Raw genomic sequence first — 14,644 nt, 5'->3', positions numbered from 1 at the left:
ATTATATCTAAACATCACATATATCAATGAAAACTATTATATCTATTTAGTAGTGATTGAAGAATTATCAAATTAAAAAATCGCCAGGGAATATACGAATGAATGAATAACAAAGTAGGTAGAGTCATTCAACAAACATAATAGCATTGATCTTCTGGGCTTTGTGTCAGGCACTAGAAGGGGTTAAGCTGAATTTTACAGGGACATAACCTTCAAGGGAGAGAGAAGATCCTTCATGTAAACCCTGAGACTATTTCTATCTTTTTTAAAAAGATGCTAGCTCTTTTAGAAATGATTCTCCATAAAATTACTAGGGCTTGAAAACTGTTCTTCAAACTCGCAGCCCAAGTTTAATGTAACTGATTCAGACAGATAAAATGCATAATTCTGTGTCGTGTATCTTCCATATAATAGGTAGTTAATACATCAAATCAACATAAACTTGGAAGCACAAATTTAGGAAAAATTAGACAGCCATCAATTAGGTTAAATTGCATACCTTATCAACTTTGAATTAAAGCTGGAAGGACGCAGGGAACATAACACAGTGGGGATAAACACATGAAGTTAGCCATAAGAGAAAACATCTGAGGAGATGCTAACCTTTGCTTTCAGAATACTGATGGGACGAGCAGCTCGTTGTCACTGCAGACTAGAAGTTCAGGTAGATTGTGGGTGCAAATGTTGAAAAGAAAGTGCCCCCAACGTGATCTGCATGAACCCCAGAATAGAGGCTAAGCGGGAGGAACCTGGTGTAGGTAGAAGGAGGAGGAAGTCTCCTCTCAGAGCATTGGGGGATGGTCCAGAAACCCTAGCACTAAAGACTAAAGGTCCAGGAAAGGAGCACAGTGCCACACAGATATTCCTTTCCCTTCATGAATGCTGCATGACTGAATTAAGCACTTCACAGTCCCACGCTTTCTGGTTTGAAGTTATGGGGGCATACACAACACTCCTGCCAAACATACCATGAACTCGCTGAAAATGCCAGCTTGAGTCTTTTTGCCAGCATCACATAATTATCAATAAAGAAGGGGAAATTGCAAGCGATTTGGTCATTAAAGGTGAAAATATAGACTGGAGCACTTTTAAGGAATGGAACCACGTAACTATAATAGAACAGCCATTAGACCGTCCTAGCCTTTCCTGCTAAATATGCTAGCTCATTTAGAAATGATTCCCCATAAAATTACTTGAGCTTGAAAGTTGTTCTTCAACTTTCTGTTGTTCTGAGGAGCTGTTGGCCATGGATGGGTAGTTGCTGGGGGAGGGAGAATCTGTCTTTGTTGAGAGTTTGGCCACTCACAGAGTTCCCATGTTCCAGCGGACACCCCACAACCATCACATATAGGCAGCGCTAACTAGTCTTAGTGGGTTATAAGAAGAAAAGGTGGAGCTAGGAGGACATTTGAGGAGAGATACGGAGGGACTGGGAGTAGGGAGATGGAGGTGGACATTCTCAAGTCTCACTTTACGCATGCATAACAGTCTCTCAAAGATGAAGAAAAATGTGGGTCATATACAAAGTCACAGATTCGGGAAGAGCTTAAAATTTTTGTCCAGCAACTTCTGCATATTCAGTGGGTATAGGAAAAAAGAAATACAGATTTTTAAGCAAAAATAGAGAAAAATTAGATTGTTACCAGTTATTTAAGACCTACAGATTAAATCAGCCTTGAATTTTATCTGTACCTCAGGTCTTTATACATATGACATAAATGAATGTGACTATTTACACTTAACCATATGTTCATCTGCATATCCTATATTATGAAATTTAAAAGCGGTGGTAACTGAGCGATTGTTTTCCCAATATGTCTTCATTTCTTATTTTTAATTTAGTTCAATTTATTTCATGTGCCATGTGATATGAGTAGGCCTCAGAGTGTTGAGATGAAGTGCATCCAGTTTGGAAAGACCGGTGTTTATGAAAGTATACTCAAAGCCGATAGTGGGATTATGAGAGGGCGATATTACGTGAAGCTGAATGGGGGTGAAGCTGGATGCCAGTGGATGTAACCCCAGTACCGAGACGTTAACACGCTCCCGAGATGGGTCATATTTCCACTCGGGAGCCTTCTGCTTCCTTTAAAAGTAAAAAGGCCACACTTTGTGTCTGAGACACATTCCTGAAGGCTCCGTGACTCTACATGAAGTCCAGTAAAACCCAAGGGTGGACAGAGTGTCCTGGGAAACTTGCTGTGGGTTACTCTCATGAGTCATCGCCACCCATTCCTGAATATCAGTCACGGAGAAACAAACGCTGTTTACGCTGTTATGACAGCCATCCTTCTCTGCTTTGCATACAGAGGAGACCAGTCAGTACCGACAGGTATAAAGTGTCAGCGTGTGTTAAATCCTCCATTTCTAGTTTGGGGTTTCAAGTTGCAGAACTGCTTTCTAGGCCCTGCAAGCAGCCATGGACCCAACTCCAACCAACTAAGGTTTTCCCCAGCAGTCTCTCTGACTTCCTCTCCAGGAACTAGGTGCACACAATACCCTTGCTCTGGCTGAAGAGGAGAGCATGTACCCCCGTATGAGGCTCATTTGTTTGTACGGCTATGTTGTGCTGGCTTCTCCAATCTTTAAATAGAGCTGTCCTACAAAATCTCATGGCGTCCAATGCCAAGCGCACACTGAATAAAACCAGATGCAGTGTATGGAAGTCTGTTCAAGGCCTTGCAGCCCTAAAGAGTGATGGCTCTAAGCATTCCTGGTCTAATCTGGATAATATTATGCAAATATTTCAGGCGATTTTTCTCACATCTTTCCAGGCCCCATCACTTTCACCATTGAATTTCATAACTTGGCTTCATTAACATAAAATCAAAATGCATGCCATCCCTTGCAATCTCTTTCCTGTACAGTGATCAGAGATTCTGCAGCTACAGAGGTTTGCAACATGTCGAACACCAAATCCTGGGGACTCAGGGCATGATGGCACCTCAAAAGTTATACAAGGGGAAGCTGGATATGTTTCTGTCAATATTTACCAAAGTCAATGGGGTTAAAAGAATTTCATTTTCTCCTCTGACGTGGGACATCTATTAATATCCCTAGAAACTAGCACTGCGTGGAACTATCTGGAGGATGGTGTTGTGTATACTTCCTGTTTGTAGCAAATATTAGAGCCCGAGGACCGGAGAGTGAGAAAGTGCTCACTGAGGACAGCAGTAGGGAGAGCCAACTACATGACTAATTACATTGTTTTGGTGATGTCCTAAGAACGCTTTTGTAAACGGGCTGGGTATCTGGTGGCTGCTAAGTGTGGTCCAAAGCAAAGAACAAAAGTGTGAACTCGGAGCTGCCTCCCACCGCATTCTGTCCACCTCTGCCTCTGATGGCTGTGGGGACTCTGAGGAGAACATTTTAAAGGAAAGGAACTGTATGGTTGATTTTAAAGAAAATGCAGTGTAGATGCTTCATCTCCAAGTGGGAAAACCAAGGCCCAGTCCTCGCCACTGAATAGTAGCTCTCTATTTTCCGAGTAGTTCAACTCGAGCAACTGCCCGTTCTTTACTTTTTCCCACCACTAGCCCCTGTAATCTACACCATCACTTAGAATATATTCTGCTGCTTTCCCCATCTCAGTGTGGTACTTTTTTTTTTTTAAAAAAAAAGGTCAATTAAATACCTTAGTATGCATCCTGTTTGCTATTTCTGCGATTAAATAAAAAGATCGTGAGAGCCTAAAATATCTACCACAGGGCCATCCAAAAATAATTGGAACTTGATTGGTTTTCTGAGCCATCTCCCTCTGACTCCCTGCCTTCTAGAACCTTGCCATGAACTGCAAGCCACAAATTTAATACTAGATTATATAAATGTTATGCAACTCTCTAATTTGTTTCATGGGAACAAGTTGTCTTACCAAGTAAAACACCAGATCCCACAAAGGCGGACTTTCATTGCCCCCGGTACCTATCCCAGTGTTAGCCAACCGGTAGGCAAGGCAGCTCCTACTCATTGTTTAGAAATGGAAGGAATTCACAAGAGATATTGAAATGATGATGCGCTGTACAGACCAGTCGCACAGGCCCCTCCCTGCTCCACATGCCCTGTGGGAGGTAAAGCACAACACCCAACCACACTACTGCTCAAGGAAAGGAAAAACCACTCACCCACATTCAACCTTAGCTCTCATCAACCCCGGTGGCTTTCCTCCATGGATGTACAAAACACTACAATGCGTTTTCTTCTAAGTAACTGGGGGTAAGGCAGGGAGACGGTGTTAAGAATATCAGTTAAAAATTGACTAACAGGAAAGATAGGAAAGAAGGCAAGAAACATCAAAAGAAGAAGAAAAGAATGGCGAATACAATCACAAGAATCCTGTGACAGGAGCGCACACAGAGGGCGGGCGGAACCCATGGAGCGCCACCTTTCCCTCTTCCAGCCCTCAAGGGACAGCAAGGAGCTAAGCAGAACTACTCATTTGCAAAAGACGACTTGGTGGTGGAAGAGCACACAGTTGAGGGCAAATTAAGCTGCTCCTATTTTCTCTGCCTTTTCTTTCTTTAAATTCTTCAGCTAAAAAAAGACTGCACGTAATAGCATCAACTGCTAATCTACACCACTATCTGCTTGTCCTGGTGCATCAGCCTCAGTGCTCTGGGCTATGGAGTGATAGAGATGGAGAAAAGATTTTTTTTTTTTTTTAAAAAAAAAGCCTACTTCAGATTACAGGTACTGGATCTTAGAGGTTTCATGCCCACAAATCACGTGGTTAGGAATAAAGGCATTGGATAAACAGGGACCTAATTCTACAGAAGTGGCCTGGGCAGGTTAATTGTCTTGCTCCTTGGCCACAGCATCTGTCCTTTCTTTTCTTTGTGAGGATAACTTCTCCCTAGAACTTAATGACTCCAACCAAAACATACACAACTGAAAAATGTAGGGTCTCCCTCATAGATCTGTGAGACTGTACATACCACTTCCACTGGCTGGTGAAGATGCCAGCACTGGTAGGAGCCCCGCCCCCAGCATGGGGCAGTACTAGCAAGGACAGGCACGATACCCTAACGTCAGGAGTTAAGATCTCCAGATGGGGGCCATGGTCCAGGTTAAAGCAGGAGCTGTTGTGGGGTTGAGCCCCACAAGCAGACCTGTGAGTTCAAGTCCCACCTCTAACCTGAAAAAAACTTAGTAGCTGACCAACTACAAAGTCTCCTGCTCCTGTCCTGTGTGCAATGGTTCTAGGGCTTGCGTGACAGCCATCATAAACACTTGGCATGCTGCCTGGCTGGAAGTAAGGTCTCCAGGAATGCCAGCTACTTAGTCAAACTGCATTTTCCTAGAGCTTTATCACAGATACCAGATCTTAAATACAATATTGAGCTATGATCCTAGCCAGCCCAAGCCTTGACAAATGGCTTTGAACTTGATCAACAATTTATTTTGCCCCATAAAAAGCAAAATATGATCACATAATTTTACTTTTGTTTTATTTAGAATTAACCACCATCATTACCTCCCCTGTTGCTATCACTATGATGCTCTGCTTCTGTATTGCTCAGATTACTCTATGAATTCCCACTTCCTATGATTGTTCCTTTGCTCAAGATTACATTTGTTCTTGTTAGTACAGTGTCTACTTCTCTGAGATTACACTGCATGGATCAGACTACTGTCTGGTATGATCTGGCTATGTGACCTTGTTAATTCTACAAGGATACCTGCTAAATTCTCTTAGAAACCACAACCTGAGTTTCCACTGAGACAGAACTCCTAATTTAGGACATAGTTCCTTAGGACACTTGGAAAGAGGAGAAGAGCAAAGAGCCAGCAGGTACCCTGACTCCTCCTGGAGGCCACCTTGACTCTGAACAATGTGTGACAGTGGTATTAGGGGCCAGGGGTGAGAGAAAAGAAGATGCACAGTTACTGGGAGAAACTCTCCTTTCCATGCCTTCTCTGTTACTCACTATGTGGAAACAAATCTTTTGAAGCAATTTGGTTGTGAGCCTTGGCAAACCTAAGGTAGATGGTGTTAACCGTGGCTACCTTTTCACCAACAAGAATGGAGAATAGATATGTGTCAGGCCACCTTGCCAAACTAGTGTCAAAGTGGGGCACAGATGTGTGAGTTCCTAGTACGCCCTTTCCCACCTCCAATAGAGCCTCCTAGGCCTGCAGTAGGCGCACTTTCCTTCCAGCTGCCCCGGATTAATCTCTTGTCAATTACCTTTCTGCCCATTCTGATTTCTACCCCAGTCCACATCTGATTGCTCTGACACAGGGACCACCTTGGAGTTATTCTTCCCCCGCTGCCCTGCTCCCCAATAAACAGCAGAAAGAGTGACAGAAAGATTGAAGATGTGGCTCCCAAGACCTGGGAAAGACTGTTCTCATATAGAACACTGTTTACATCAGGCTGAAGACACCAGCTGGCAACAACATGAGCCATGGAGCTGATCCCTTTCATGTGTACCCTGGTGCTTCCAGCGAAAAATGCAAGACAGTTGGCAGGAGGACAGTTAGTACACTTTTCTTGCCCAGAATGTTCTAGCTTAGATAACAGTTAGCGGGATGGACTGAGAAGCCTGGTTCTGATTCAACTTTCTAAGAGCTTTACTGCTCTGGGCAGAGTGCGAAGCGATCAAGGCTGCAGCAGCATGCTGGCAAGGGTGACGAGCATGTCGAGTGGGTGGCTGCTGGTGCAAAGAGTATGTGGATAACTAAAATGGACAAGGTCCTCTTCGGTGTGTTAGTCAGGAAAACATGCCTGACTATCACAGCCAACCCTCTGCACATTCTTGCAACCCCGAGAAGAAGAAAACAAAGCTTCTAGAAGAGCTAAATGGTGGCACCCTGCTATGACAAGTAGGATCAGGGGTCACAAAGCTTGGCTGACTCTCACTTCTTTGTATGACAACATATACATTGGTCTCCGTCCCTCCCACCCCCGAGGGCTCTGGGTCACCCACTCTTAGTCAATGGCTATTTCTAAGGCTCAAGGCACAAGCTGCATCTGAGAGTTTGTGTTGGTGTGTGTCACAGAGAGAAGGGTGTGACAGTCTCTGAAATGCTGAACACTTGGCCTAGATCCCAAGACTCCACAAGGCCAAGTAGGGCGACTTAGAAAACAAGTGGGGCCGAGCCACCTCCGTGCCCTCTTGTAGTCCAGGTTCTGTATTTTATTTTGTACTTTGGGGTCCATGAGGGCTTTGAATGTGTGGGCTAAGACACCTGGACTCCAAATTCAGATAATGAAGGTGTCTACTGTGGCCTCCCTGAAATGGCAATGCTCGTGTTCTGAGATCTTAAATAAATGCCAGTTATTTGCCGGATATGTCAGCCAGGTCAGATGCCCAATGTTGAAAGCACTGCACACATAGAACACTCACGGTCACATGGCGGGAGTCATACTATCAAGGACCAGGGGAAGCTGAATGTTCTTTCTGTGGAAAACCCTGGGTTCTTCAGGGCCCCCCAGTGACTCACTCTGTTTGAGAGTCACTGTGTAAGTCAAGAACTCCCCACATTATGACTGTCATTTTATTCTTTTTTTTTTTTTCTTTTTTTTTTCTTTTTTTGGTTTTTCGAGACAGGGTTTCTCTGTGGTTTTGGAGCCTGTCCTGGAACTAGCTCTTGTAGACCAGGCTGGTCTCGAACTCACAGAGATCCGCCTGCCTCTGCCTCCCAAGTGCTGGGATTAAAGGCGTGCGCCACCACCGCCAGGCTATGACTGTCATTTTAATAGGAGACTCTGAATCTCAAGTCATAGTTGACTCTGTCTATGGACTGTCCACACATAATTGACTTGCTTCCATTTGTACATCTTTTCCTATACATTTTATAACCTTGCATCTTCTTTTCACTCCCCATTATACAAAAGGACCTTCCCCCTACCAACTCCAAAAGGACAAACCGCCAAACAGAAAGCCCTGTTGGCGCTCATGGCTTAGCTGGAAATGATTCCAATAGCAAGCAGGGTCTCCTGGGAAACCGAGTTCATCTTTCCTAGTTTCCAAAGTTTTACAGACTGGAGGTGAGCCACCCAGAGTGGTATCACTATGTCCTACACATTCTATTAGAAATTCAAGTATAGACCGTGTCTTCAACTAGACCAAGCTATTAGATATTAATGTTCAGACAACACCTACCTCACTCCAGACCAGCATGGTACCGAATATGACCTGTAACCCATCAAAGAAATTGTCCCCTATGATGATCACAGTCGCGCCTCCCGTCGTCCATCCTTCACTCGGGCTGATGGCTTTGATACAGGGAGTAGCTGCTTTTCCACACACATGAAAAAGAGAAGGAGTCTGCTGTTAGAACCAAGCTTTAATGATGGGAGACTTGAGAAAAAGAAAAAAAAAATCTTTTATCTTTTCACTAACAGAAAGTCCCTCAAGAATTCAACATTTCCTAGCCACATCAGGACCAGAAACCCGGGGAGCCACGTTAGTTCTTAAAGGCATCTTTTTCATTGCTCCTATTGAGATGCATCCATTTCATTCACTAATCTCTTTATTAATCTCGAAAGCTTGTGAAATGTAACCCCAGAAGACAAACTGAATTTATCAAATGCTAGAGATTCTAACGCAGTAAAAGCGTTACAGAATCGCTTCAAAGTTGAATATAGTTGGTGGAAGGGAAAATGTCTACATTCTTAAGTGAACATTCCTGTCCAATGGGAAGCTAACAAGGCAAGCGGGAGGCTGGAGCGGGAAGGATTCTTGCTCCTTGCTTTTCTCTCTGTAATAACAACACAGCAACATTCCGCAGTAAACATCATTACATTTTTTTTTTCAAATACATGTCATGGCTCCCATTTTATAGATTCAAAGTTCCAGGTCACTTGGGGTGTCTTATGCAAACAAAGAGCAGTGGTCTTGCTGAACCCCAGACCTTCTTCACGACCTGGGCTCTGTTGTATTTCCAGGGCATAAAAATGTACAGACTGGTTTCTCTTTCCATTGCAAATGGCCTTCATTTGCAAAGGCTGTGACTGCAAGCACAAGTTAGGTGGTTTTCCTAATGAGCAGTGCTTCCTCTGGACAGAAGTACTAAAAATACACGGGGTGCTAAGATTATGACTTGGAAACCTCTCTGAAGGCAGCTTGATGCCACAGAGGGCCTTTAACCCATCAGTGCCATGCTGTTTGTCTTCTGATAGTGATCCCTTTACCAAACAGCACCCCAGAAAACCAGACAGCAAGTGAGACAGTGTGCAAGAAGAGAGAGCGAGACCATCCTCTTCCAAAAGCATTCAAGACCGACTTCCCAAACACTGGTGCCAAGGAGAACACCAGTTAATTACAAATGTGAGTGGGAAGTACTGGAAAAATAATAATAATTAGTATTGGACTTGGTCAAATTTGGCAAAGTCTCCTGTTTTAACTTTTGCAAGAAGCAGAGAAAACATTAAGTTAATCCCAGTGGGACCAGTGTTCACGTGCCACCACACAAACAAGTAGGGTGGCGTTGGTCCGGATTCAAATTAATCCTCCAAGCCTTGCACAGAGAAGTTTGAAAACATCCAAACCAAACATTTGGTGTTGGCTGAACTCACAGGAACACATCTGCAGCTGAAGCAGGGCAGCTTGGGCACTTACTTTCCTGCATTTTATCCCCAAACAAAGCAATTAATTAAGAAAATATAAAGGATCCATGACTGGATTTCATTCTTGTCCAGTTTTGACCTACACAGGGCGGGGAGGGAAAAGTGTCTCAAGGGCACAGGACTTTTTCTTCTACAAGAGTTTTCTTGAAAATTAAACTGTTGACCCACGTGGTTACAGGTTTCTGAAGCAATGACCTAATATAATGTAGGATTTCAAGCTGTTTATAAAATAATTAGTAACACCCAACTACGAAAATTTCATAGAAGTTAACCATTTTGGAAACATTTTGTTAGTATCACCAGATATTTTTTTTTATTGATTTATAACTCCATATATTTAGGTAGCAGGATAACATACAAAAGATGTTGCTGTCTCTCTAGATGCCTTGGGAAAATATTCAATATTGGTTTAGATGACCTGGGCATGAGAACGCCATCTAGCTGCGAAGCATGGACTCCAATAGTGTCATTAAATGCGGAGACTGTTTATCCATGCGGATTTCAAAATGGTCTTTATGTTAACATCTATTAGCTTTGGGGTTTCTGTTTTAGTTTTTTTTTATGATGCAGACACAATTGTTTAGATGAGCAAAGTCTCTTCTAACTTCTTAAAAAGAACACAGAAGGGCATAGCTGAGCATCTAAAAGAAATCTATGGAGAGAACTTACATGGTTAAGACCTGCTGAGTTTACACTCGATTCTTTTCCTTGTTTATCCTCTTGTTACTTACAAAGTACACATGTGTGAATGTGTGTGTGTGTGTGTGTGTGTGTGTGTGTGTGTGTAGGGGCTAGGTGTATGTGACTGTGTAGGTGGTTGGGGGTTTGGAGGTGGGTGAGAGTGTAGAGATATATGATTGCGTTGTATGTGCATGTGCACACGCACACAAACACACAAACCACACACACACTTAGAAACACTTGAACTAAAGGAAAGTGATACTGTTGTCAAATACTAGGAGCAACTGTTCAGAAGGCAACTTATCGGTCAACTAGCCAGGGGAAAGGAAGAGAACATTGAGCCCTAAAAGAGTAAAGAACCAATGCAATACCATCTTGAGGGACAGATAAAATATGCAGACAACAATTCGAACAACGTGTTCCAGCTAATTTGAAAATTTTTATGTAATGAGCCTTTATGTACGTGAGTATTTGTGTGTATGTGGGATTCCAGGTGACATGTGACAAAAGTCTGGAAGACAGGGTGCACAGCAGTTGTCCACAGTGGGTCCTTATGAAAAGCGAATGTGACCGGACTGGGTTTGACAGGAAAAGATGGCGATAATGTTCATTCTATTAACATTTGTATGGCTTGACGTGTTTCCGCTGAGCAGATACTATGGTAGCACAGGAGTAAAAACTTCAGTGGAACAGGACATGTGGTGACATTTGTACTTTTTAGAGCAAATCAATACTAAAAAGTAGCCAGGCCAGGACCTGACATCAGCTGGGATTCTTAGCTTCCCTGGATCTCCTCTCCCCTCTTCCCCCCTGGTAAGTTATCTAGGGATGCTGCAGAACCTTCAAAGCAGCCAGGCTCTCACTTCCACTGATGCCATCTCCTCAGAGGAGCAGGCAGAGACCACTGTTTTCACAGTCCCGCTGGCTGGTTCCAGCAGAACTGGAGAGCAAAGAGGTTTACAGGAGCCGGATAGTGAGCCGAGATCATCCATAGCATTCTTTCACAAAACAAAACAAACAAACAGAAAAATCGTTATGGCTTGGGGAGTGAAGGGGCAGATCTGAAAGCAGGACTGTTCTTTTTTTTTTTTTTTTCAAGCAGGAAATTCATGGTTTAATTAATGAAAGACTCCTTCCCATCAGCATATTTTCACACTCTGTCCACAAGGGCAACAGACCCATTTCTGGCTCTAAATTGCATTAAAAATAAAAAGTTTTCCCTCTTCTTTTCTTGAATGCTTCCCCCACCCCTTACCGCCAACAGAGTCGAGCTCTTCCTCCCTTCAAACTGTGACAATAACATGATTACCCCACCAGTTTAGCATAATGGTTCTGAAGCGCTCCTGGCACGCTGCAGAATTAAAGTGGGAATTATTAGGTAGTGCCTCTTTGTTATAATGATCACTCCCCAAATAAAAGCTCTTCTCCCAGAGGTACTGCACGGCACAGAATGCTAATTCTGAAGATTATGTGTGCGCTTTTATTAAATATTACTATGCCCTCCCTGTTTGAGGGCTTCTCTGCTCTGATTGTTTTATGAGGCCCGTGTTAATGTCATTCCGTCTTGCTAGCAGCGGGCACACATTTTAGCGTTTGTATGAGAGTTGATCAAAGGCCACGTGCTGGGGGAATTGCTGAGAAAACACGGACAAGCGATAAAAATCTAACAGATTAATTGGTTTAAATTTCATTTCAGGGTGTTGAACTTTGGCTTGGGACTTTAATACGACACTGTGAGTCAGGGCCTAATTACCAGATTTCCAATTTGCTTTTGAACAATGGCTGCTGTGAGAAGAAAAAAATAAGCGAAGAATTTAAAAAAAAAATAGGAGAGAGCAAAATCATTCAGCCCCCAGTACATATTTAACAAGCAATGTGTGTGTGCAGACAATTGCATTGGGGACATTTCTGATCACCTCTTCCACCACCAGAACACATATATTTTCTTCAAATCATCTCAGAAGGCAAAAGAAATCACAAATGCCCTCAGTGGTTTAAAACTGTCCAGCTTACAGAACCAATGCTACCTGATTCTAGTGCTTGCACCAGAAGCACCAGGCTCTTGATTAGCAAGGTGAATTTACAAGCTCGGCCTCTGATAGAAATGACCTATTTCATTGATAGAAAGCCAGGGTCTGGAGAGCCGTGTTTACCTCCGGGTTTATTGGTAGCCTTGGGAATAAGGGTTAATTGAGCTCAGAGGTGCCTTCCCATTGAGGTGAATTAGTGGTGTGTGTGGATCAGCAGGGTCCTGGGGCTGCTCTTGATTTTGCCGCTGAGATCTGTTTGGGCTCTGATCGATGTCTCACTTATTTAGGGTAGCCATAAAGATGACCCGGGTTCAAGGTTTATCATAGCTCATTTCCAAAATGAGAGTCGGGTGGCCTCACAACAGAAACCTCACTAACGATGTGTTATTTGGCTCCTCCCCTCCTTTTCTGTCTTTAAATATCCTAGGCATACAATAGTCTTATCAGTTGGCAAAATGTGCAAATTGAGGAAGTATGAATCACAGTCGATATTTCAAGATGGCATCCATTATGAACCGTGAAGCAGGCACAAGCTTGTTTCCCTCTCTGAATAAGCGATTCTAAAAAGCAGGTACCTGAGGCTCCCAAATGAGGTGGCAGGGGTGAGCACCAGCTTTTAACGCTCTCTGAGCAAACACTGTTGACATCGTTTGACATCAATTCCAACATTCCACATCTACCATTTGGTGCAGCCTCCGGACACTTGCTCCATGAAGACTTCCAAAAGCTTCCAGTGGTTGAGACCCCAAAGATTTGACACAGAATGCACAGAAAAATGCCTATTTGTGTCCGAAATACACTACACTCATTTCTGCCATACCATTTATTATTACTGTCATTGGCTTCCTGCTAATGAGCGTTTATTTATTTAGTGAGGTGCCCTATGCACTCATCACTTAACCTTCTGAAGAGTTTTTAGTTTAACTGCTTGGTGATACGTTCAGCTAAATGGACGGAATCGTTAGACTGAACACCAGAACACCCCAAAGTAAAGTGAACTTTCGTTCTTGCTTGTTTTCATTTTTTTTTCGTTTTTTATTTATTGATTGATTTCTTAAAGATTTCTGCCTCTTCCCCACCACCGTCTCCCATTTCCCTCCCCTTCCTCCCAATCAAGTCCCCCTCCCTCGTCAGCCCAAAGAGCAATCAGGGTTCCCTGTCCTGTGGGAAGTCCAAGGACCACCCGCCTCCATCCAGGTCTAGTAAGGTGAGCATCCAAACTGCCTAGGCTGCCACAAAGCCAGTACGTGCAGTGGGATCAAAACCCCATTGCCATTGTTCTTGAGTTCTCAGTAGTCCTCATTGTCCGCTATGTTCAGCGAGTCCGGTTTTATCCCATGCTTTTTCAGATCCAGGCCACCTGGCCTTGGTGAGTTCCCAATAGAACATCCCCATTGTCTCAGTGTGTGGGTGCACCCCTCGCGGTCCTGAGTTCCTTGGTCGTGCTCTCTCTCCTTCTGCTCCTGACATTTTTTTTTCTGGAATTAATATTCACTGGGAAACATACCAGAACTGTTTCAGAGAAAATGGCTTCACTGTACGTTCTCCAATGGCTGAAACTTGTCAGAAAAATGCTAAACCCACCAGCTGGACTCCTTTATTCTTAATTTGATTTTTAACATTTATTTGTTTGTTTGTTTAGGGGGTATGCACATGCCAGGGTGCACACACAGAGGTCATAGGACAACTTGCGGGTGTCTGTTCTTTCCCTCTACCATGCAGGTTGCAGGGAATCAAAGTCGGATTGTAAGTTTGGCAGTGAGCACCTTCACCTGATGAATCGTCTTGCCAGCCTGAGCTGGACTCCTTCCAATGGCACCTTTGGATGCTCATGAAACCTCGCTCCTCTTTATCTGCTGGGTTTTCATAACGTTGTGTTTGGGAGTAACCCCATTCCAGAAGCTGTTGGGCCATGGAAGAGCCCTAATTGAACATAGCCTCAACAACTTGCGACTTCCTTAAGTGAAATGATCATTTTTTCCAACTGCTCTATTGACTGGCTCCCAAACAAGTAGTTAAAGAGAAGAGGACCAGCAGGGTTTGATATTAGTTGGAAGGTTAGCCCTCTGCACCTTTACCATGCGCAAGATCTGTTTATGGTCAACTGTCCTTCAAAGTGTTGCCTGAGAAACTAGTAACTGCTGTAACACTGGATCAGACATCTGCCATTCATTGGGCTGATCCCACGTGCAGGATGCAAACGCTCCCACAGATGCCCCCACCCCCAATTCATAACAAACAAGTTCCATTAGTAGTAACATAACAGCCTTGTCACTGAAACTGTAGCAGTGTGTAACACATGCTGTTTGAAGGAGTTACCTAAGTTCTGCTTTCTCTCACAGTCCTCTCTAACTGCACAGTA

The 14,644-nt window shown here is 43.6% G+C and overlaps 1 protein-coding gene across 3 annotated transcripts in view; it reads right to left on the bottom strand.

Moving 5' to 3' along the window:
* Window positions 1-14,644, bottom strand: part of Ebf1 (EBF transcription factor 1) — a 388,250-nt gene that overhangs the window by 86,990 nt on the left and 286,616 nt on the right. For 2 of the 3 annotated variants that reach the window (XM_057775436.1, XM_057775438.1), the window contains exon 9: window positions 8,106-8,236. In XM_057775436.1, coding sequence (XP_057631419.1) covers window positions 8,106-8,236 — 131 coding nt within the window. Of the gene's footprint in view, window positions 1-8,105; window positions 8,240-14,644 lie in introns of all 3 variants that reach the window. The other variant, XM_057775435.1, reaches the window with a different exon arrangement.

This window comes from Chionomys nivalis, chromosome 7, assembly GCF_950005125.1.
Source record: "Chionomys nivalis chromosome 7, mChiNiv1.1, whole genome shotgun sequence".
Taxonomy (NCBI): Eukaryota; Metazoa; Chordata; class Mammalia; order Rodentia; family Cricetidae; genus Chionomys; species Chionomys nivalis.
Note: the sequence above shows the minus strand (reverse complement) of the source record. Positions and strands in the feature narration are given on the sequence as shown.